Source organism: Pistacia vera, unplaced genomic scaffold, assembly GCF_008641045.1.
Source record: "Pistacia vera cultivar Batoury unplaced genomic scaffold, PisVer_v2 Contig212, whole genome shotgun sequence".
Classification (NCBI taxonomy): Eukaryota; Viridiplantae; Streptophyta; class Magnoliopsida; order Sapindales; family Anacardiaceae; genus Pistacia; species Pistacia vera.
In genome coordinates, this window is record NW_022196016.1 from 522,567 (window position 1) to 547,879 (window position 25,313).

Sequence of the window (25,313 nt, forward strand, 5' to 3'; positions counted from 1 at the left end):
ACAATAGAAATGGGTGGCATGGGAACGATGATTAATATTGAGAAGAAGAAGATGAGGATCATCATTCCCATCCACCCATTTCCACTGGCCTCTGGAGGCCTAATCTCCCATTTCAACTCAGCCTAATTAATTACTTAATTCTATGAACATCCAAATAACCTTCAATCCTTTATATAGGCAAACCCTGGAGAATCCTGGTTTCTCAAAAACCGCTTTCTCGCTTTCAGGCTCATGGTTTCACTCATTCTTATTCTTTTTCCTTTACAGATATGTCGCTTTACTCTTGGATACCTTCAATCTCATTCACGTAATCTAAATATTATTTTAAAAAAACCTTTATGAGAAAAGATTTTTATTGATTTTGTTTATAAATGAGAGTTAATTAGGAGATTAATTTTTGGTCTTCCTGTGGAAGATTTTCTTCATTCATAATCCTGGGGTGTATTAATTACTAATTATTAGATATTACTATAGGCCGTTTGGTTAACGATAATGGAAGATTACGCCAGTAATTTATCTAAAAAAGACGATATTATTGTGTTTGGTTTTTAGATAATCAAAGATTCCGATAATCTTTCAATATCAATAGTATTTATTATAGGCTATATTAAGAGTAATCCGATTATCGAGTGAAAGAGTGTTATTTTAAGATTATCAGGGTAATCCAATTTTTATTCCTATTTTACCCTTAGTTAATTAACATTTCAAAAACAAATGCCCTTATATGTCTATGAAATAACAATTAGCCCAACTATGCAAAAAATAACTATTAACCCCCTATATTTGAGAATTTAGCTAAAACACCCCAATCACAATAAAAGTTTAAAATTTAACAAAATACCTCTAACCATCCAAGACGATTGCCAACCGCCGGCCACCACTACCAGCATCGCCAAAACGGCCCACAGTTGGCCGGATCTGGCCGCTTGTAAGTTGATCTAGCCGTTTCTGACTAAATATTATGTCATTGGTTTACAATCTAAAAATACTTTATTTAAAAAAATTATAATAGAACAAGACCAATTTTTTTCATTTAATTTAAGGGCAAATGACTTAAATCTTTTAATCTTAAAAAAAAAAAAAAATTATCTAAATTGCATACTAAATAAATTTTATGAACTCCACTTGTATAAAATAAAAACAATGGAGAGAATAATTAATATAAATTTATTCTAATGAAGAAAAAAATTGAAAAGAGATGTGGAGCATCTTCAAAACCAGCTGGAAGGGGAGGCATCCGAATTTACTTTTTATCTTTTAAAAATGGATTAATTTGTATATGGAGAATATTATTCTTCAGTAGAACAATTGTAGAGAAAATAAAATATCTATCAATAGTTATCATTTCAAAATTTAAGCTGATAAAAGTTGTATCAATTGATAGTCACTTTGAGTTTACTGATAAAAATCTATAATCATTTTAAGATTTTAGAGAAGAAAATGTAATTTGGTATGTATATTAAATACGGGAATTTTGAAATATGACTAATTTCTAAAAGATTTGTAGAGATCAACTATTTGTCAATCACACCTAATAGCGTTGCTATCCTATTTTCATTTTGCTTCTCCCAGTCATCGAGCCTGATCGACTTGACTTTTTTCCTTGCCCCCTAGCCTTTCAATTCATTTCGTTCTTCTTTTGTATGATCGTCACTCGAATGAAGACACCCGATCGACCTGACTTTCTTAAATGTCTATGACTGACCCTTTCTAGATTATATGGGAATATTGAAACCCTTTTGATCTTTCATGTTTGTATATATCATATCTCAAATTCTATATATTTGTTCATGCATTATTTAAAAATAAAAAGTAATTAGGTGTTGTTTTCACCTAACAAATCTTTTTTTTATTATGATGATTATTACAATTAAAGAGGACATTTATGGAATTAGAATATTCTTGTTCTTTAAAAATCCAAAAAAAAATATATATATATTTTCCATAAATATAATAACAGTATTTTCCAGTTGGTGACAGCACAAAATTTTTTCTCTGTTCAGACAACCTGTCGGTGACAGTTACTTCACGTACAACATCATTTACAGCACACGTTGCCCAATCCTGTCCTCCTAGGCCCACGTTTTCTGTGGCAGCCCAATCGATCAAAACCAATCCTGACCTTCCACGTTTTGTCGGAGTACACAAGCACCGTAACATCTTGTGCGTCTTGACAGTCAGTTAAGAGGAGATATGATTCCATACAGCAGGTACCATTGTAATGCTGGTTAGACTTGCCGGCAAGCTACTTAAAAGTAAGATTTCAACTAAAAACGTTTAACAATGTACACGTGTTTTGAGTATAAGGTCTGCTTGTGTCGGCAATCCTGGCTCGGGTTAGATGGGATTAACTCCGACTTCCGCAAATACGGGGACATACTTGTAAATACTCTTTCATGATGATTAATTGTTAATGGCTAATTAAAGAGTAACTACATACAACTTTTTCATATTATTGGAATTTAAATTAAAAATAAATTTTTATTTAATTATTTTTTATAAAATAATATTATATTAAAAATATTGTATAAAAATATTATATATGTAATATTATCTTAATTAAATGGTGAATGCAAATTAATTATAACTTACCTCCCTATCATTAATGAGAATAAATGTGTACTTTCCATTTATTTTTATATTATTATTATTTATTATTTGGTATACTTTTTGTCACATCAAGCTTTATAATTAATAAGATCAACTTATAAATGTAAATTTGGATTTATCATTTATAAATTATGTTCTTTTATGAACTTATTTTTTGTTTCTCATTTCTCTTTCTCCTAAGTTGCGTGCCAAGTGTTTTTACATAATTTCCTATTTTTATTTTCACAAAACAAAGAATTTAAGAGAACAATAGATTGAATTGTAGCCCCAAGCGTTTAGTCTGAGGGTCAAAAATATTTGCTTTACTCTTTGAGTTTTTTGGTTCAAATCTTTAGGCCACTTATCACAATAATATTATGATTTACCTATTTTTTGGGTTTGTATGGTGTTTAATAGACTTCAGGAATTAATTGAGATGTACACAAGCTGACTTGGATACCCCGATTATATAAAAAATAGATTGAATTTTCAATAAAAAATTCAATTTTTATCACAAAGTTACAAATTAAAAATAAAAATATTGACATATTTGAGATAAATAAATAACAAAATTGATTGGATTTTATCAATTGTATAAGTGATTAATTTCATATTCTTTTGTTTTCAAACACTATGTTGAATGGGTTTTTATTTTTACATTTTAAAAATATTACATTAAAATAAATATATCAAAGATTTTTGCTGTGTTTGGTTTACTATCAAGAATACTATCCTATCAAATCTTATTCAAAATATATATTTGTTTCAATATTCTCAAAATACAATCCTATTTTATTCTACTCAAAATATTTGGATTTTTTTAACCCCTTAGGTTTGTTAAGTTAACTAAACACCTCCAACAATAAAAGTTTATAAATTGATAAAAACACCCTCACCCACCCATATAATTTTGACAGTCGGCCACCACTGTTGGAAGTAGCCAAAATCTACCAAAATGACGCACGATTGATTGGATGTGGTCAGTCATGCGTCGATCTGGGATCTGGCAAAAAAATGCCAGATTTACGGCCAAAGATCTAGCCATTGACGGCCATATGTGGCCACATCTGGTCTTCAATTACGGCCGAGATATGACCGTCGTCAACGGCCAAATCTAGCTACATGTAGATGTCAACGGTCAGATCTTTGACCATAGATTTGGTCATTTTCGACTAGATTCATGGTGGATCTAGCCCGAAAAAATCATATTGGTGCACTACCGGCTAGATCCAACCAGTCGTGTACTATTTCAACGACTTTTGGCCACTATCCGTGTGGTGGTGGCTGACTGTCGGTATTTAATGGGTGGATGGAAGTGTTTTTGATCATTTTAAAACTTTTATTATATTAGATGTTTAGCTAAATTAACAAATATAAGAGATTAAAAAAATAATCAAAATATTTTAAGAAAACTATTTGCAAAAATTTACTACACATTTTCTAATACAAGTCTTATTCTCGTAATAATAATTTAATTCAATTTTTTCAAAAATATTATTCTAAATACTCTATCGAACATAGCCTTTATTTATATATATATTAATTATTCTGAAATACCAAAAAATAAAATCACAAAAGAGTAAACCCCTAGAATTTCTGAAAGACTGCAGATTCCGCAATCATTGTTTACGAAGGTTGAAGGGGTTTGAATTTGAAAATTTGAAAAATATACGCTCACTCGGTCCGTCCACAAAAAACAAATGAGAACTGGCCAAACTTTTTCTCATTAAACAAGACTCCGAGTCTCTGATAACTCGCCTCGCCTAACACAACCCAGTTGTTACTCAAAAAAGTCAACAACATTTGGCTACGTTCCACGCAAGGCGTTGACTTACCTATCATGTTAAGACGCGTGTAGATCTCACACCTGTGGGTCCCTTCGAAAATATACGTGATCGCTTTTATTTTTTAAATTAAACAACATTGATATTTCATGTCCAAAAATAAATATCTACACAAAGCCACCGCCACCGGCGACTTTGAATATTATTACTCAAATTAATATCATAATAAATGTAAATTTTAGATATTATTAATCACATTAATTGGATTTGTACATAATGCCCACCATTTATTAAGATCTGAAATAATGTACTTTAAACATATTTTAAATGTACAATTATTATTTTTAAAATAAATAATTATTGGGGTTGGATCTAGGCATGAGGTGGCGAATGGAGAAAAAAAGGTCATAAATCTAACAAAAAGTTAATACAAAAAAATGATGAAATTGTCCCTACAATGTTTAACTTTTCTACTTAAAAGACTCGCATGATTCTTTTTATAAAATTAATTTTATTCTCATGTTCCTTTTTTTAATTTAATAAAGCAAAAAAAGGCCTTCAATGAATATATATGGTGCCGTTTTATAGATGGATTAAAATTTACTTTTATAAAAGGTGTTTATCTAAACTTATAAGCTGGTCAAACTAGTTTATAAGCTCTAAAATTAAGTTAACTGTTATTTAACTTTTTTGAACTAATAAGCAAAAAAAAAAAAAAAAGAAAAAAAATTTCATAGTATACTTGTTTAAGTGGTACATTTTTTAGTCATTTTATAATAAAATGTACTTATAAGCTATATTTTACAAACACTCAACTACTATTAAATCACTATAAGTATTTTAACCAATACGTAATTGCTTAAAATTTTAAATGTTTATAAATTAAAATTAACTTAAAGCACTGAGGTGCTATAAGCTAATTTACTACAAACACCCTCATAGTTGTTTGAACCAGTTATAGACAAATATCATAATAAAGGAAATTTCAAAAATTTACATTTAAAAGGAAATTTAATTAATTGAATGAAATTTCCAAAATCTCTAACAAATTTAGGAGAAGATTTCCCATCTATTAAGGAATTTATGTAAAATTAAATAAATTACATAAATAACGGATTTTTTATTTGCAAACTTTTCCAAAATAAAAAATAAAGTTATTATTTAATTTCGGTAAAACGGCAAAAAGAGCACACTATGTCATGATCTTCATTAAAAACTTTTTAATACCAAAGCCAACTGTCCTACCAAAAACCCACTCTATATTTGAACTCCCACGTGCTCGACACGTTCACCCGAATCGAAAGACCCGACCTATTTCCGACCCAATCGATACGTTAACTTCAAATTAACTATAAAAATCCAAACACCTCCCTGCTCCCCAAAAAAGTCTCTTCCTCTTCTTCTTCTTTTTACAGTAGAACCCTTTCGGCTCAGCCATGGCCACGCCCTTATCTCCAATCCGCCCTAAAGGACGAGCTCGACATCGTCATCCCACCATCGGAACCTCGACTTCTGGAGATGTGGAGGCCATTCTTCAGCCTTACCATTGATCATCGTTCAAGATGGTGATCCGTCCAAGGTCATTAAGGTTCGAAGGCTTTGACTACGAGCTACAACAGGAACGACATCAACCGGATTTTGGGTCCCAAGGCTTCTGTATATCCTTCAAGGACTCTGCTTAGGGTGCTTCGGCTTCATGGTCTCCAAGAAGAAGTATATTTACACCATTGATGATGATTGCTTTGTAAGTATAATGGTTCTTCCTTGTTTTTTCGGTTTTCGTTAGTTTTTGTGGAGAAAGTTTGGATCTTTGCTTGATTTGAGTTGTGTTGTTGGATTCTCGAACTGTTTTAGTTTTTGGATCTGGGGTGTTTTGATTTCGGGGTTGAAGTTGGATCTGGGTTTGATGTGGTTTTTTTCGGTGAAAGTTTTGATCTTGGCATCTTGCTCGTTTTGGTAGTCTCAGTTGCTGTACGGGTGCTGTTTTTGTAATCTAGTGTTGCTCGAAATAGATCTGATTTGAGTCTTATCAGTTAACTAAATTGAACATAATTGTTGAATCATATGATACCAGTTTCCTCATAATTGAAACTTTTGATTCTTAGTTATTTATTGGGTAAGTAAGTCTGTTTAGAAAGAGTTGATTCATTAACTATGAATGTAATCTTTGACATCGGACTCCTAGGTGCCTGTGTAAACTTTGTTCAAAATTTATGTTTAGAGGGCTGGCATTCAGTTTTAATTCACATGTCATTGATCTTTTAGCTAATTTAAACTCTTTGTGAGATCTGGCAGTTGTTGTTGCATGCATATATTGAATGTATCACTTTCGGACTTTATTTATTGCCATTCGATTCCCACATTGCTGAATCTATTTTGTGTATTGCGAACATTGCCTCTAGTTTTTTCCCTTGTTTAGATTTTACGATGACATGCTTTGTGGATCTGAAGTTTTAGAGTCTTTACTGAGTTGCAGGTTGCTAAAGAGCCATCGGGCAAAGACATCAATGCCCTGAGCAGCACATAAAGAACCTTCTGACTCATCAACCCCATTTTCTTCAATACTTTGTATGATCATACCAAGCAGGTGAGATTTTGTCCGTGGGTATCCATTCAGTCTCCGTGAGGGTGTCCCACCGCCGTTTCTCATGGCCTCTGGCTTAACATCCAGATTATGATGCTCCCACCCAGCTGTCAAGCCTCGTGGAGAGAACACTAGGTAAAGATATTTAATGCTTCTGTGTTCCAGGTTATGCATATGCTTAATTTGATGTGTTCTAATCCTATTTAATTATCTAATAGGTATGTTGATGCGGTTATGACCATTCCAAAGGGAACCTCTTCCCCATGTGCGGTATGAATTTGGGATTCAACCGTGAATTGATTGGCCCTGCAATGTACTTTGGTCTCATGGGCGATGGTCAGCCAATTGGGCGTACGACGATATGTGGGCTGGATGGTGCACAAGGTATTCTTCACATTATTCTTATCACTCAATTCGCAGATCTTTATTGCTGCTATACCTGTGATGATAATTGGCCTTGTTTGTTGAAATTTAACCAACAGCCATTGCTTTTCATTGTTTTGTAGGTATCTGGGACCACTTAGGACTTGGAGTGAAGACCGGTTTGCCTTACATCTGGCACAGCAAAGCTAGCAACCCATTCGTGAATCTAGAAGGAATACAAAGGAATCTATGGCAAGAGGAGATCATCATTTCCAAACTACCACCCTTCCAAAGGAATGCACGACTGTTCAGAAGTGCTACATTGAACTCTCCAAGCACGTTAAGGCAAAACTTGGTAAGGTTGATGAGTACTTTATCAAGTTGGCCGACGCCATGGTCACATGGATTGAGGCATGGGATGAGAGAACCCATCTGGAGGAAAAGCTGCCGAGTTAGCCAACGGCGCTTCAAAATAGATTACCTCATTAATGTTTACTGTTCATTCGATAGTCCTAGACTTGTTTTCTCAGCATTGCGTCCAAGCTTTTTCTGAGGCTTGGATTATTTATTTTGCGGTTGGAGGGGAATTTATTATCATAGTACTATTGAGTGTAGAACAATAAGAAATTTATGTTCGTATGAGATAGATTCGATTATTAGCTGTTGATTTGGCAATGATTGAGATATTTTTTTCGGAAATCTTGGCTGCAAATCTAGCAAGTGAAATGTTTGGTCTCTTGTCTCGGATTACCAAATATTTATTCACTCTAATACTCTCAACATTTAAATATAAGTATGCAGCAAAATGAGAGAATAATAATGCAATTGTTTAATATATACTATTAAACCCATCAAAATTTAAGCCACTTCTGCGGTTTACAGAATTCTTCCAGGGGAAGAAGATTAAGAGGCTGTAAAGCTCAAGAGTTGTCGAAGAAGATTACATATGTTGGTGTCTCCGCAACTTACGGCTATATTTTGAAAGTATCCCAATGAAATATGGGTGCATTGTCGATAACCCCAGGGTTTCGATGTTTTCATGTGGATGTCCCATGTGACGCGAACACGGATCCTGTTTCTTTCGATTCCATGCATGTATGGACAAACCAATTCCAGCAAAGCATGGTGTTCCATCCCTTACTGTTGGTTTCATTGTTATTTTCTTCTATTTTCTGTACTGTAGAGGTGAGAGGTCTCACTCTGATAGACACAGATGATTCAGAGAGCTAGTTTTGGCTGTACAAATAGTACACACTCAAATTATGGAGACAAAACATCAGTAAATGTTAAATGAAAAAGGTAAGTGTTTGGGTAGAAAGTGATGAAGACAAACATTAATACAGGACGAATGTTTGAAACAGATGTGATAAAAATAACTCAAGTTTGAAACTTATCACTGGATGACCTGATAGTAAAAAAACAAAAAAGGTTTTATGAACCTTGAATTCGAATTCCTAGCCAATAATAAGGGTGGTCACTGAGAATTTTACCTGATCAACAGTTTTGAACTTCGGAGAATATAAAAGGTGACACAAACTAGAGCGGACATTCTCAAGGATAAGAAAAAAACAAAAAAAAATTCTGTTTATAAACATTTCGTTCAAGCTGGGAGATACCTGCTACCTCTATAATCACTCATGCTCATGTTGGTTTTCATCAAATGGAAGATGGGCAGAGCATGCAGCTAAGTATATGTTATTTATGGCATGTATTAATATTAAAAAACAGGTTATGCCATAGTAGAACATGGGGACAATGTACAAATATGTGTGGTGCAGATTAGATAATGAATTTTAATAAATATAATATTTAAGGGGAGTTGAGTTGTGTCTTCTTCAAATCAATATGGATGAAAAAATGGAGGCTTCGCAGCTAACTGACTCCAACAACTAACACCGACATATTTGATAGTACAACAAGTTTAAACTACAATTATTTAATGGGAAAAAACTTTGGAGTCGGCATCATAATTATTATGATAATCTATGTGTACTAATCATTTGTACTAATCTAAATATTAACATTGAGTATTTGAAATTCTCTAAAAAAAAAATCAAATTTTAATAATAATACTTGATTAGTACAAATTGATTAGTGCACATATCATTACTCAAATTATTAACTCGGTTTTCTCCTTTATAAGTGTCTGGGTTTGAACCTTAGGATCATTTACTATACTATGACTTACATAATCCTTTAAGTTTGTAAAGTATTCAATGATCTTAAAGATTAGTTTGAGGTATATGCAAATTGATCCAAATACCCAAGTTATAAAAAAAAAAAAAAAACATAAATTATATTATTTTGTTATCTCTTTAGAAGAAAAAAAAATTGCATATTATATGGTCTGGGCCAACTCAAACCTTATGAAGTAATTTTATAGAGTAAATGACATATTCCCATGAGGTTAGGGAAATCCCAAGTTAAACCTTAGTTTAATTATTCTAAATACTCACCCTTAAAATAACATTATTAGTTACTGTTGGGTTTTAGTGTGCTATTACCAAATTGCCCTTCACCCATTCCAAACCACCACCATATTGATGATTTTAACCATTTTTCAGCTACTCCACCTAAATTAGGTCCCTCACTCTTCTGCACCCTCCTTACCTTTCTCCAGCCTTCCCTGCCAGTTGCTTCGGTCATTCGTCGGAAAACAATAACCGTTCGTCTTCGCAACCCCCTTCTTTGCAGCCACTTCCGACGACATCCTCATTGGAAATCCACCAACCACCTCATTTGAACCCCATTCCCCCTCTTCAAAACCGCCTCATATCACCTTCCTCACTCATCGTTTGTCATTTGTCGGCCTTTCTTTTGCACCCTCAAGCTGTTTGTGGAAAGTCCCCAACCAACCTACAGGCTACAACTCACTTCCGACCACCAAAATTCAACATTCCACCACCAAAAACACTTCAATCATCAAACAAACATCCTCAACAACCAGTTTCAAAAAAATGCAACAAACCCTAGGTTGAGTGGTGGAAGAAGAAGATGGGCTGTCAGGGTCGAGAAGGTTAGAGGTTTGTAGGGGGAAGTCAGTGAGCCAAAGGGTGGTGGTGGTGGTGGATGGGGTTGTCGAAATCGGGATTGGCTAGAAAAAGGCTAGAATCACGCGAGTCAAACTATGTGCGACGACCAGCGGTAGGGGTTGGAATCGCTTGGAATAGAGAGGGGTTTTGTTAACGGGTTGTGGGGAGTCTGTTGGTGGCGGTGAGAATGCTCAACGACATCGAATTAGGCCGATTTGGCCTGAATACAGCAGGCGCGTAGTGGGAGTGGGTTGTGCAAAGGCAGCACGAATTGATCAATTTTATAGAGACGAGAGGATGGGGATTCTAGTGGTGGCTTCAGGGTGAATCAACAACAAACGATCAGGCCTGAAAGTTGAAAGGTCACGTGGTGCACAGGTTTGAACTACCACTGGATGACTTGATGATAAAAGTCAAGAGCAAAAAGAAGGTTTCATGAGGTCTTAAGTTTGAGGGTCACCCTGGCCACTAATAAAGGTGACCACTAGGACTCTTACCTAGCCAACAATTTCAAAACCTCGTAAGATTAGTTGAAGTGTACGCAAACTGACCTAAACAATCTCAACGATTTAAAAAAAATAAAAATAAAAAATAAAATAAAAAAAGGCTCAGGGGTTTGGTTTCTCGCAGATCTCTTTCAATCTAATAAACTTGGTGATAAATAATGTCTTGATCTGTATAGTTCTGTATGAGAAGTCTGTTTATTACAGATTCGTTCAAGCTGGGAGATACTTGCTACCTCTATCAGCACTCATGCTGGTTTTCATCAAATTGGAAGATGGGGAAAGCGTGCCATAATAGAACATGGGGACAATGTACAAATAGTGGTTACAGATTAGATAATGAAATTTTTAATAATGATAAAATATTTAAAGGGAGTTAAGTTGTCGTCTTCTTCAATTCATATTGGATAAAAAAATGGACTAATGGAGACTTCGCAGCTGACTGATTCCAACAACTTAACACTGACATATTACAACAAATTTTAATTACAATTATTTTAATGAGAAAAAAATTTTGGAGTCCGCAGCATAAATTATTATAAACTCTCTTGGTGGTTAGGTGGTTCAATATGAATTTTAGATGTGTTATTTAAGAGATCTTAAATTCGAATCTCTTATTGATTGTTAATAGGAGTAGCCACTGAACCAAATAAAGAGTAATACGAAAACAAAATAACAGAAAACATACAAACACAAACACTAAATAGAAAAAGTAATACGCGAGATTTATCCTAGTTTATCCAATTAATAGGCTATGCCCAGAGTCAATATTATTTCAATATTGTTTCACCTCTCTTGTTTATAATGAATGAATTTATCATATTGTTTATCACTCATTACAATAGAAAAATGTGTTTATATACTATGTTTAAAAGACTAATACCCAGTATTACAAGGATTCTTATTCCTAAGCCCAAACCTAATAAGAATTAATAATTTAAAGAAATTATTTAGCGGTTATACATGAAAAAAGCTCCAATGGTTGTTGGAGTTGTCGAATATTTCAACGGGACTCTTGAATGCGTCTATATGGCCCATTAATGCTGAAATAGTGGACAATTCCAACAGCTATTAGAGTTTTTACTCAGCTAACAGTGAGTCTATTAATTGAGGTGTGTGTAAATTAGCTTAAACACTCCGGCTATAAAGCAAATTATTATTATTTTGTTATCTAAAATTGTAGATTATAAGGTCTCGGCCAACACAAAACCTTATCAAGTAATTTTAATATTGTTATGGGAGATTACTTATTTACGTTTAAGTTTTCAGAAAACAAAGAACATGTTTTAAAAGTGAGTTAAAAAGATCACTGAAAGTCTGTAACGTTGTTAAAGTTAACACCTCAGTAATTTTTAAAATTAAAAAGTCAATTCATATAAAGTAGGCACACAAAAAAATATTTTCATTATTGACTGAGCGAGTTAGTGTAAAAACAAGGTTGGTACATGACTAAATTTTTAGGGCTGATAAACAAGTTTCAACCAAAGAAACTTAATTAGTAAAGCTTGAAGGAAAATCTAAAAAAATCATTTAAAAAATAAAAAAACGAATAATATGTTTATATATGATGATAACAACCAACCCTAATAGAATTCTCAATTAAATAAAAAAATAAAATCCTAATTAAACACGAAAAGTAATTAGAAAAAGAAATTTTCACTGTTGACTAATTATAGAATAAGAAAGAACTCTAAATAAAGAAGGAAAAATGCATAGAAAACTTAAACGTTTTCGAAACACGACTCCTAACTAGGGTATCGGGTTCGTCATGACGTTTACCTCGAAACGAGCTTCCCATTGATATCTTACAGGTTTCGTAACTTCTTTCGAGTCAAAATTATGACTGTTTCAAGTTGACATAGCCATTTCCAGGAATTCATCAACTAGATGTTCTATGTCAGTTATTTAGCTTTTTGTAATATTTTTTTTTCAAATTATACTTCTAATATGTTATCCCCATTTTTTTTTTTTTGAGATATATAAAAAAAAAAAATCAATTTCTTTTTATTTTGTAAAATGGTTCTTCAGAAATGATTTTGTGAACACTACCGTACGGGATGAATCCAAAATATTTCATCCACAATGTTCCAAAAACTGTGGAACAAAAGCAACATGAAAATAATGTGTACAATAAATATTCAAAATTATGGTTGAGAATTATGATCCTACCATATGCTATCCATGATTCTTATTTTTTCCTCTTAAGTCTTGATTAATATTTTATGACTTTTAACAAAATGCACTTTTTCCTTACATTCTACAACTTATAAATAAGAAAGATCAAATCACCATTTTAATTATTTTTTTATATAAAACCATCACCACCTTCCATTGAACTGTCTTCCATTTCAGTAGCATGGGCACGATGTCGTTTTGCGTTGAACATATTAAAAAAATTTTATAACGCCGTTGCCGGGGAAATGTTTGTCTTTGTCTCGGATTACTCAAATATTTATTCACTCTAATACTCTCAACATTTAAATATAAGTATGCAGCAAAATGAGAGAATAATAATGCAATTGTTTAATCATATACTATTAAACCCATCAAATTTAAGCCACTTCTGCGGTTTACAGAATTCTTCCAGGGGAAGAAGATTAGAGGCTGTAAAGCTCAAGAGTTGTCGAAGAAGATTACATATGTTGGTGTCTCCGCAACTTACGGCTATATTTTGAAAGTATCCAAATGAAATAGTTGGGTGCATTGTCGATAACCCCAGCTGGTTTCGATGTTTTCATGTGGATGTCCCATGTGACGCGAACACGGATCCTGTTCTTTCGATTCCATGCATGTATGGACAAACCAATTCCAGCAAAGCATGTTGTTCCATCCCTTACTGTTGGTTTCATTGTTATTTTTCTTCTATTGTAGTCTGTACTGTAGAGGTGAGAGGTCTCACTCTGATAGACACAGATGATTCAGAGAGCTAGTTTTGGCTGTACAAATAGTACACACTCAATTATTGGCAGACAAACATCAGTAAATGTTTAAATGAACAAGGTAAGTGTTTGGGTTAGAAAGTGATGAAGACAAACTTAATACAGGACGAATGTTTGAAACAGATGTGATAAAAATAACTCAAGTTTGAACTTATCACTGGATGACTCTGATATAAAAAACAAAAATAAGGTTTTATGAACTCTTGAATTCGAATTCTCCTAGCCAATAATAAGGTGTGTCACTGAGACTTTTACCTGATCAACAGTTTTAGACTTCGGAGAATTATAAAAGGTGAGCACAAACTAGAGCGGACATTCTCAAGGATAAGAAAAAAACAAAAAAAATTCTGTTTATAACATATTCGTTCAAGCTGGAGATACCTGCTACCCTCTATAATCACTCATGCTCATGTTGGTTTTCATCAAATTGGAAGATGGGCAGAGCATGCAGCTAAGTATATTGTATTTATGGCATGTATTAATATTAAAAACACAGGTTATGCCATAGTAAACATGGGGACAATGTACAAATATGTGGTTGCAGATTAGATAATGAATTTTTTAATAAATGATAAAATATTTAAGGGGAGTTGAGTTGTCGTCTTCTTCAAATCATATGGATGAAAAAATGGAGGCTTCGCAGCTAACTGACTCCAACAACTTAACACCGACATATTTGATAGTAACAACAAGTTTAAACTACAATTATTTTAATGGGAAAAAACTTTGAGTCGGCATCATAAATTATTATGATATATATGTGTACTAATCATTTTGTACTAATCTAAGTATTAACATTGTATTTGAATTCTCTAAAAAAAAATTCAAATTTTTAATATTAATACTTAGATTAGTACAAATTGATAGTGCACATATCATTACTCAATTATATTAACTCGGTTTTCTCCCTTTATTAAGTGTCTGGGTTTAACCTTAGGATCATTTACTATACTATGACTTACATAATCCTTTAAGTTTGTAAAGTATTCAATAGATCTTAAAGATTAGTTTAGGTATATGCAAATTGATCCAATACCCAAGTTATAAAAAAAAAAAAAAACATAATTATTATTATTTTGTTATCTCTTTAGAAGAAAAAAAATTGCATATTATATGGTCTGGGCCAACTCAAAACCTTATGAAGTAATTTTAATAGAGAATGACATATTCCCACTGAGGTTTAGGGAAATCCCAGTTAATAACCTTAGTTTAATTTATTCTAAATACTCACCCTTAAAATAACATTATTAGTTACTGTTGGGTTTTAGTAGGTGCTATTACCAAATTGCCCTTCACCCATTCCAAACCAACCCATATTGATGATTTTAACCATTTTTCAGCTACTTTTCCACCTAAATTAGGTCCCTCACTCTTCCTTGCACCCTCCTTACCTTTCTCCAGCCTTCCCTGCCACGTTGCTCTCGATTGCTTCGTTTCGTCGGAAAACAATAACCGTTCGTCTCGCAACCCCCCTTCTTGCAGCCACTTTCCGATCGACATCCTCATTGGAAATCCACCAACCACCATCATTTGAACCCATTCCCCTCTTCAAAACCCGCCCTCATATCACCTTCCTCACTCATCGTTTGTCATTTGTCGGCCTTTCTTTTGCCACCCTCAAGCTGTTTGTGGAAAGTCCCCAACCAACCTACTAGGCTACAACTCACTTCCGACCACCAAATTCAACATTCCACCACAAAACACTTCAATTTCATCAAACAACAATCCTCAACAACCAGTTTCAAAAAAATGCAACAAACCCTAGGTTGAGTGGTGGACGACGAATGATGGGCTGTCAGGGTCGAGAAGGTTGAGGTTTTGTAGGGGGAAGTCAGTGAGCCAAAGGGTGGTGGTGTGTGGATGGGGTTGTCGAAATCGGGATTGGCTAGAAAAAGCTAGAATCACGCGAGTCAACTATGTGCGACGACCAGGTAGGGGTTGGAATCGCTTGGAATAAGAGGGGTTTTGTTAACGGGTTGTGGGGAGTCTGTTGGTGGCGGTGAGAATGCTCAACGACATCGAATTCAGGCCGATTTGGCCTGAATACAGCAGGCGCGTAGTGGGAGTGGGTTGTGCAAAGGCAGCACGAATCTGATCAATTTTATAGAGACGAGAGGATGGGGATTCTAGTGGTGGCTTCAGGGGAATTTTCAACAACAAAACGATCAGGCCTGAAAGTTGAAAGGTCACGTGGTGCACAGGTTTGAACTACCACGGATGACTTGATATAAAGTCAAGAGCAAAAAGAAGGTTTCATGAGGTCTTAATTTGAGTTCCCCTGGCCACTAAGAAATATTTGAACTCCCACGTGCTCGACACGTTCACCCGAATCGAACCGACCCGACCTATTTCCGACCCAATCGATACGTTAACTTCAAATTCAACTATAAAAATCCAAACACCTCCCTGCTCTCTTCTCCAAAAAAGTCTCTTCCTCTTCTCCTTCTTCCTCTTCTTCTTCTTCTTCTTCTTCTTACAGTTGAACCCTTTCGAGCTCAGCCATGGCCACGCCCGTGTCTCCAATTCCGCTCCTAAAGGACGAGCTCGACATCGTCATCCCCACCATTCGGAACCTCGACTTCTTGGAGATGTGGAGGCCATTCTTTCAGCCTTACCACTTGATCATCGTTCAAGATGGTGATCCGTCCAAGGTTATTAAGGTTCCCGAAGGCTTTGACTACGAGCTCTACAACAGGAACGATATCAACCGGATTTTGGGTCCCAAGGCTTCCTGTATATCCTTCAAGGACTCTGCTTGCAGGTGCTTCGGCTTCATGGTCTCCAAGAAGAAGTATATTTACACCATTGATGATGATTGCTTTGTAAGTATAATGGTTCTTCCTTGTTTTTTCGGTTTTCGTTTCCAGTTTTTGTGGAGAAAGTTTGGATCTTTGCTTGATTTGAGTTGTGTTGTTGGATTCTCGAACTGTTTTAGTTTTTGGATCTGGGGTGTTTTGATTTCGGGGTATGAAGTTTGGATCTGGGTTTGATGTGGTTTTTTCGGTGAAAGTTTTGATCTTGGCATCTTGCTCGTTTTGGTAGTCTCAGTTGCTGTACAGGCTGCTGTTTTTGTAATCTAGTGTTGCTCGAAATAGATCTGATTTGAGTCTTATCAGTTAACTAAATTGAACATAATTGTTGAATCACTATGATACCAGTTTCCTCATAATTGAAACTTTTTTGATTCTTAGTTATTTATTGGGTAAGTAAGTCTGTTTAGAAAGAGTTGATTCATTAACTATGAATCGTAATCTTTGACATCGGACTCCTAGGTGCCTGTGTAAACTTTGTTCAAACATTTATGTTTAGAGGGCTGGCATTCAGTTTTAATTTCACATGTTCATTGATCTTTTAGCTACATTTAAACTCTTTGTGAGATCTGGCAGTTTGTTGTTGCATGCATATATTGAATGTATCACTTTCGGACTTTATTTATTGCCATTCGATTCCCACATTGCTTGAATCTATTTTGATGTATTGCGAACATTGCCTCTAGTTTTTTCCCTTGTTTAGATTTTACGATGACATGCTTTGTGGATCTGAAGTTTTAGAGTCTTTACTGAGTTGCAGGTTGCTAAAGAGCCATCGGGCAAAGACATCAATGCCCTGGAGCAGCACATAAAGAACCTTCTGACTCCATCAACCCCATTTTTCTTCAATACTTTGTATGATCCATACCAAGCAGGTGCAGATTTTGTCCGTGGGTATCCATTCAGTCTCCGTGAGGGTGTCCCCACCGCCGTTTCTCATGGCCTCTGGCTTAACATCCCAGATTACGATGCTCCCACCCAGCTTGTCAAGCCTCGTGAGAGGAACACTAGGTAGAAAGATATTTAATGCTTCCGTGTTCCAGGTTATGCATATGCTTAATTTGATGTGTTCTAATCCTATTTAATTATCAAATAGGTATGTTGATGCGGTTATGACCATTCCAAAGGGAACCCTCTTCCCCATGTGCGGTATGAATTTGGGATTCAACCGTGAATTGATTGGCCCTGCAATGTACTTTGGTCTCATGGGCGATGGTCAGCCAATTGGGCGCTACGACGATATGTGGGCTGGATGGTGCACCAAGGTATTCTTCACATTATTCTTATCACTCAATTCGCAGATCTTTATTGCTGCTATACCTGTGATGATAAGTGGCCTTGTTTGTTGAAATTTAACCAACAGCCATTGCTTTTCATTGTTTTGTAGGTTATCTGTGACCACTTAGGACTTGGAGTGAAGACCGGTTTGCCTTACATCTGGCACAGCAAAGCTAGCAACCCATTCGTGAATCTTAAGAAGGAATACAAAGGAATCTACTGGCAAGAGGAGATCATCCCATTTTTCCAAACTACCACCCTTCCAAAGGAATGCACGACTGTTCAGAAGTGCTACATTGAACTCTCCAAGCACGTTAAGGCAAAACTTGGTAAGGTTGATGAGTACTTTATCAAGTTGGCCGATGCCATGGTCACATGGATTGAGGCATGGGATGAGCTGAACCCATCTGGAGGAAAAGCTGCCGAGTTAGCCAACGGCGCTTCAAAATAGATTACCTCATTAATGTTTACTATCTCATTCGATGGTCCTAGACTTGTTTTCATCAGCATTGCGTCCAAGCTTTTTCTGAGGCTTGGATTATTTATTTTGCCGGTTGGAGGGGAATTTATTTATCATAGTACTATTGAGTGTAGAACAATAAGAAATTTATGTATTCTGTATGAGATAGATTCGATTATTAGCTGTTGATTTGGCAATGATTGAGATATTTTTTTCGGAAATCTTGGCTGCAAATCTAGCAAGTGAAATGTTTGGTCTCTTGTCTCGGATTACTCAAATATTTATTCACTCTAATACTCTCAACATATAAATATAAGTATGCAGCAAAATGAGAGAATAATAATGCAATTGTTTAATCATATACTATTAAACCCATCAAAATTTAAGCCACTTCTGCGGTTTACAGAATTCTTCCAGGGGAAGAAGATTAAGAGGCTGTAAAGCTCAAGAGTTGTCGAAGAAGATTACATATGTTGGTGTCTCCGCAACTTACGGCTATATTTTGAAAGTATCCAAATGAAATAGTTGGGTGCATTGTCGATAACCCCAGCTGGTTTCGATGTTTTCATGTGGATGTCCCATGTGACGCGAACACGGATCCTGTTTCTTTCAATTCCATGCATGTATGGACAAACCAATTCCAGCAAAGCATGTGTGTTCCATCCCTTACTGTTGGTTTCATTGTTATTTTTCTTCTATTGTAGTCTGTACTGTAGAGGTGAGAGGTCTCACTCTGATAGACACAGATGATTCAGAGAGCTAGTTTTGGCTGTACAAAATAGTACACACTCAAATTATTGGCAGACAAACATCAGTAAATGTTTAAATGAACAAGGTAAGTGTTTGGGTTAGAAAGTGATGAAGACAAACATTAATACAGGACGAATGTTTGAAACAGATGTGATAAAAATAACTCAAGTTTGAACTTATCACTGGATGACCTGATAGTAAAAAAACAAAAATAAGGTTTTATGAACTCTTGAATTCGAATTCTCCTAGCCAATAATAAGGGTGGTCACTGAGACTTTTACCTGATCAACAGTTTTAGAACTTCGGAGAATTATAAAAGGTGAGCACAAACTAGAGCGGACATTCTCAAGGATAAGAAAAAAACAAAAAAAATTCTGTTTATAACATATTCGTTCAAGCTGGAGATACTGCTACTACCTCTATAATCACTCACGCTCATGTTGGTTTTCATCAAATTGGAAGATGGGCAGAGCATGCAGCTAAGTATATTGTTATTTATGGCATGTATTAATATTAAAAACACAGGTTATGCCATAGTAGAACATGGGGACAATGTACAAATATGTGGTTGCAGATTAGATAATGAATTTTTTAATAAATGATAAAATATTTAAGGGGAGTTGAGTTGTCGTCTTCTTCAAATCAATATTGGATGAAAAAATGGAGGCTTCGCAGCTAACTGACTCCAACAACTTAACACCGACATATTTGATAGTACAACAAGTTTAAACTACAATTATTTTAATGGGAAAAAACTTTGGAGTCGGCAACATAAATTATTATGGATAATAATATGTGTATTAATCATTTTGTACTAATCTAAGTATTAACATTAAAAATTTAAAATTCTCTAAAAAAAATAAATTTAAATTTTTAATGTTAGTACTTGAATTAGGTACAAATTGGTTAGTGCACATAACATTACTCAATTATTATTAACTCGGTTTACTCTCTTTATTAAGTGTCTGGGTTTGAACCTTATGACCATTTACTATACTATGACTTACATAATCCTTTAAGTTTGTAAGGTATTCAATGGATCTCGAAGATTAGTTTGAGGTGCATGCAAATTGATCAAAATACCCCAGTTATAAAAAAAAATAAACCATAAATTATTATTATTTTGTTATCTATTTAGAAGAAAAAAAATTTGCATATTATATGGTCAGGGCCAACTCAAAACCTTATCAAGTAATTTTAATAGACTAAATGACATATTCCCACCTGAGGTTTAGGGAAATCCCAAGTTAATAACCTTAGTTTAATTTATTCTAAATACTCACCCTTAAAATAACATTATTAGTTACTGTTGGGTTTTAGTAGGTGCTATTACCAAATTGCCCTTCACCCCATTCCAAACCACCACCATATTGATGATTTTAACCATTTTTCAGCTACTTTTCCACCTAAATCAGGTCCCTCACTCTTCCCTGCACCCTCCTTACCTTTCTCCAGCCTTCCCTGCCACCGTTGCTTCGGTCATTCGTCGGAAAACAATAACCGTTCGTCTTCGCAACCCCCCTTCTTTGCAGCCACTTTCCGATCGACATCCTCATTGGAAATCCACCCAACCACCATCATTTGAACCCCATTCCCCCTCTTCAAAACCCGCCCTCATATCACCTTCCTCACTCATCGTTTGTCATCCGTCGGCCTTTCTTTTGCCACCCTCAAGCTGTTTGTGGAAAGTCCCCAACCAACCTACTAGGCTACAACTCACTTCCGACCACCAAAATTCAACATTCCACCACCAAAAACACTTCAATTTCATCAAACAACAATCCTCAACAACCAGTTTCAAAAAAATGCAACAAACCCTAGGTTGAGTGGTGGACGACGAATGATGGGCTGTCAGGGTCGAGAAGGTTAGAGGTTTTGTAGGGGGAAGTCAGTGAGCCAAAGGGTGGTGGTGGTGGTGGATGGGGTTGTCGAAATCGGGATTGGCTAGAAAAAGGCTAGAATCACGCGAGTCAACTATGTGCGACGACCAGCGGTAGGGGTTGGAATCGCTTGGAATAGAGAGGGGTTTTGTTAACGGGTTGTGGGGAGTCTGTTGGTGGCGGTGAGAATGCTCAACGACATCGAATTCAGGCCGATTTGGCCTGAATACAGCAGGCGCGTAGTGGGAGTGGGTTGTGCAAAGGCAGCACGAATCTGATCAATTTTATAGAGACGAGAGGATGGGGATTCTAGTGGTGGCTTCAGGGTGAATTTTCAACAACAAAAACGATCAGGCCTGAAAGTTGAAAGGTCACGTGGTGCACAGGTTTGAACTACCACTGGATGACTTGATGATAAAAGTCAAGAGCAAAAAGAAGGTTTCATGAGGTCTTAAGTTTGAGTTCCCCTGGCCACTAATAAAGGTGACCACTAGGACTCTTACCTAGCCAACAATTTCAAAACCTCGTAAGATTAGTTGAAGTGTACGCAAACTGACCTAAACAATCTCAACGATTTAAAAAAAATAAAAATAAAAAATAAAATAAAAAAAGGCTCAGGGGTTTGGTTTCTCGCAGATCTCTTTCAATCTAATAAACTTGGGGATAAATAATGTCATGATCTGTATAGTTCTGTGTGAGAAGTCTGTTTATTACAGATTCGTTCAAGCTGGGAGATACCTGCTACCTCTATAATCACTCATGCTGGTTTTCATCAAATTGGAAGATGGGGAAAGCGTGCCATAATAGAACATGGGGACAATGTACAATTATGTGGTTACAGATTAGATAATGAAATTTTTAATAAATGATAAAATATTTAAAGGGAGTTAAGTTGTCGTCTTCTTCAATTCATATTGGATAAAAAAAAAAATGGACTAATGGAGACTTCGCTGCTAACTGATTCCAACAACTTAACACTGACATATTACAACAAATTTTAACTACAATTATTTTAATGAGTCGGCAACATAAATTATTATAAACTGCCTCTGGGTGGTCAAGCAGTTCATTATGAACTTTGGATGTATTACTTAAGAGATCTTGAGTTCGATTCTCTTCTCAGTTGTTAATAGGGGTAGCTACTGAACGAAATAAAGAGTAATACGAAAATAAAATAACAGAAAACACACAAACACAAATAGTAAATAGAAAAAGTAATACGCGAGATTTATCTTAATTCATCTAATTAATAGGTTACGCTCAGCAGAGTTAATATTATTTCAATATTGTCTCACCTCTCTCGTTTACAATGAATGAATTTATCTTATTGTTTGCTATCACTCATTACAATAGAAAAATGTGTTTATATACTAGGTTTAAAAGACTAAAACCTAGTATTACAAGGATTCTTATTCCTAAGCCCAAACTTAATAAGAATTAATAACTTAAAAAAAATTCTTCAGCGGTTATACATGGAAGAAGCTCCAATGGTTGTTGGAGTTGTCGAATACTTCAGCGGGATTTTTGAATGTGTCTACATGACCCATTAATGTTGAAATAGTCGACAATTCTAATAGCCATTAGAGTTTTTACCCAACTGACAGTGAGTTTCGGATGATTAATTAAGGTACGTGTAAACTAGCTTAAATACTCTGACTATAAAAGCAAATTATTATTATTTTGTTATCTAAAATTGTAGATTATATGGTCCCGGCCAACACAAAACCTTATCAAGTAATTTTAATATTATTATGGGAGATTATTTATTTACGTTTAAGTTTTCAGAAAACAAGAACATGTTTTAAATGTGAGTTAAAAAGATCACTGTAAGTCTCTAACGTTGTTAAAGTTAACACCTCAGTAATTTTTAAAATTAAAAAGTCAATTCATATAAAGTAGGCAATATTTTCATTATTGACACAGAGAGTTAGTGTAAAAACAAGGTTAGCACATGATATTTTTAGGGCTGATAAACAAGTTACAACCAAAGAAACTTAATTCATAAAGCTTGAAGGAAAATCTAAAAAATCATTTAAAAAAAAAAAAACGAATAATATGTTTATATAGAATGGTAACAACCAACCCTAACAAATCCTAATTAAATAAAGAAATAAAATCCTAATTAAACATGAAGAATAATTAGAAAAAGAAATTCTCACTGTTGACTGATTATAAAATAAGAAAGAACTCTAAATAAAGAAGGAAAAACGCATAGAAAACTTAAACGTTCCCAAAACACGACCCCTAAGTAGGGTACCGGGTTAGTCATACGTTTAGCTCGAAACGAGCTTCTTATTGATATCTTACAGCTTCTGTAACTCCTTTCGAATCAAAATTATGACTGTTTTAAGTTGATATACCAATTTAGGATTTAAGACCTTTGGGTCATGTATTTGAGCTTCTAATGCTCTGCCCTTCCGAGGAATTCATCAGCTAGATTTTCTATGTCAATTATTTAGTTTTTTGTAATATTTTTTTTTTTTTAAATTAGACTTCTAATATGTTATCCCCATTTTTTTTTTTTTTTTGGGAGATATAAAAAAAAAAAAATCAATTTCTTTTTATTTTGTAAAATAGTTATTCAGAAATGATTTTGTGAACACTACCGTACGGGATGAATCCAAAATATTTCATCCACAATGTTCCAAAAACTGTGGAACAAAAGCAACATGAAAATAATGTGTACAATAAATATTCAAAATTATGGTTGAGATTTATGATTCTACCATATGCTATCCATGATTCTTATTTTTTCCTCTTAAGTCTTGATTAATATTTTATGACTTTTAACAAAATGCACNTTATTTACGTTTAAGTTTTCAGAAAACAAGAACATGTTTTAAATGTGAGTTAAAAAGATCACTGTAAGTCTCTAACGTTGTTAAAGTTAACACCTCAGTAATTTTTAAAATTAAAAAGTCAATTCATATAAAGTAGGCACACAAAAAAATATTTTCATTATTGACTGAGCGAGTTAGTGTAAAAACAAGGTTGGTACATGACTAAATTTTTAGGGCTGATAAACAAGTTTCAACCAAAGAAACTTAATTAGTAAAGCTTGAAGGAAAATCTAAAAAAATCATTTAAAAAATAAAAAAACGAATAATATGTTTATATATGATGATAACAACCAACCCTAATAGAATTCTCAATTAAATAAAAAAATAAAATCCTAATTAAACACGAAAAGTAATTAGAAAAAGAAATTTTCACTGTTGACTAATTATAGAATAAGAAAGAACTCTAAATAAAGAAGGAAAAATGCATAGAAAACTTAAACGTTTTCGAAACACGACTCCTAACTAGGGTATCGGGTTCGTCATGACGTTTACCTCGAAACGAGCTTCCCATTGATATCTTACAGGTTTCGTAACTTCTTTCGAGTCAAAATTATGACTGTTTCAAGTTGACATAGCCATTTCCAGGAATTCATCAACTAGATGTTCTATGTCAGTTATTTAGCTTTTTGTAATATTTTTTTTTCAAATTATACTTCTAATATGTTATCCCCATTTTTTTTTTTTTGAGATATATAAAAAAAAAAAATCAATTTCTTTTTATTTTGTAAAATGGTTCTTCAGAAATGATTTTGTGAACACTACCGTACGGGATGAATCCTAAATATTTCATCCACAATGTTCCAAAAACTGTGGAACAGAACCAACATGAAATTAATGTGTACAATAAATATTCAAAATTATGGTTGAGAATTATGATCCTACCATATGCTATCCATGATTCTTATTTTTTCCTCTTAAGTCTTGATTAATATTTTATGACTTTTACCAATGCACTTTTTCCTTACATTCTACAACTTATAAATAAGAAAGATCAAATCACCATTTTAATTATTTTTTTATATAAAACCATCACCACCTTCCGTTGAATTGTGTTCCATTTCAATAATATGTTTCACGCCATAAGCCTGGGGACGATGTCGTTTTGCGTTGAACATATTAAAAAAATTTTATAACGCCGTTGCCGGGGATCGAACCCGGGTCACCCGCGTGACAGGCGGGAATACTTACCACTATACTACAACGACCTAGTTGTCGGTAGTTTGTGTTACTCTATAATTAAAAGTAAATTGACTAAGAAACCTAGTCCCTATGATTCTCAAAAACATATAATAACATAGGTTATCATTTATCTATCCCTGAGAAAGTAATAAAAAAAACCTTTATCATGCTTTTAAAAAATTATGGGTACATTTTATTCATGGGGTTTGGCATGACTAAGAATTATGCAATGGAAATACGGAACCATTTAAGGCTTTCTGCGTTGGGGTCACTTTAGGATATTAATTCAACTGGACTGATTATGTGGCTAAATCACATGGGA

General features: G+C 34.4%; 1 protein-coding gene, 1 non-coding gene and 1 pseudogene across 2 annotated transcripts; 2 read left to right on the top strand and 1 right to left on the bottom strand.

Annotated features, from left to right (window-relative positions):
- The first annotated feature begins 5,809 nt into the window (after positions 1-5,809).
- On the top strand, positions 5,810-7,796 carry LOC116129562 (annotated as a pseudogene).
- An 8,448-nt stretch (positions 7,797-16,244) lies between these two features.
- Positions 16,245-18,563, top strand: LOC116129476 (probable UDP-arabinopyranose mutase 2). The gene is made up of 4 exons (XM_031415219.1): positions 16,245-16,616; positions 17,365-17,615; positions 17,701-17,869; positions 17,992-18,563. Exons 1-4 carry the CDS (start codon positions 16,296-16,298, stop codon positions 18,331-18,333), a joined length of 1,083 nt encoding a protein of 360 aa, XP_031271079.1. The 5' UTR covers positions 16,245-16,295; the 3' UTR covers positions 18,334-18,563.
- Positions 18,564-24,945: 6,382 nt separating this feature from the next.
- On the bottom strand, positions 24,946-25,017 carry TRNAD-GUC. The gene has a single exon. It is a non-coding gene; the product is annotated as a tRNA-Asp (tRNA).
- Positions 25,018-25,313: the final 296 nt, after the last annotated feature.

Excerpts from the sequence above, each read along its gene's own strand:
- LOC116129476 (XM_031415219.1), top strand. The coding sequence starts at position 16,296 with ATGGCCACGCCCGTGTCTCCAATTCCGCTCCTAAAGGACGAGCTCGAC. Across the intron at positions 16,617-17,364 it reads CCATTGATGATGATTGCTTT|GTTGCTAAAGAGCCATCGGG; the intron begins GTAAGTATAATG and ends ACTGAGTTGCAG. Across the intron at positions 17,616-17,700 it reads CCTCGTGAGAGGAACACTAG|GTATGTTGATGCGGTTATGA; the intron begins GTAGAAAGATAT and ends ATTATCAAATAG.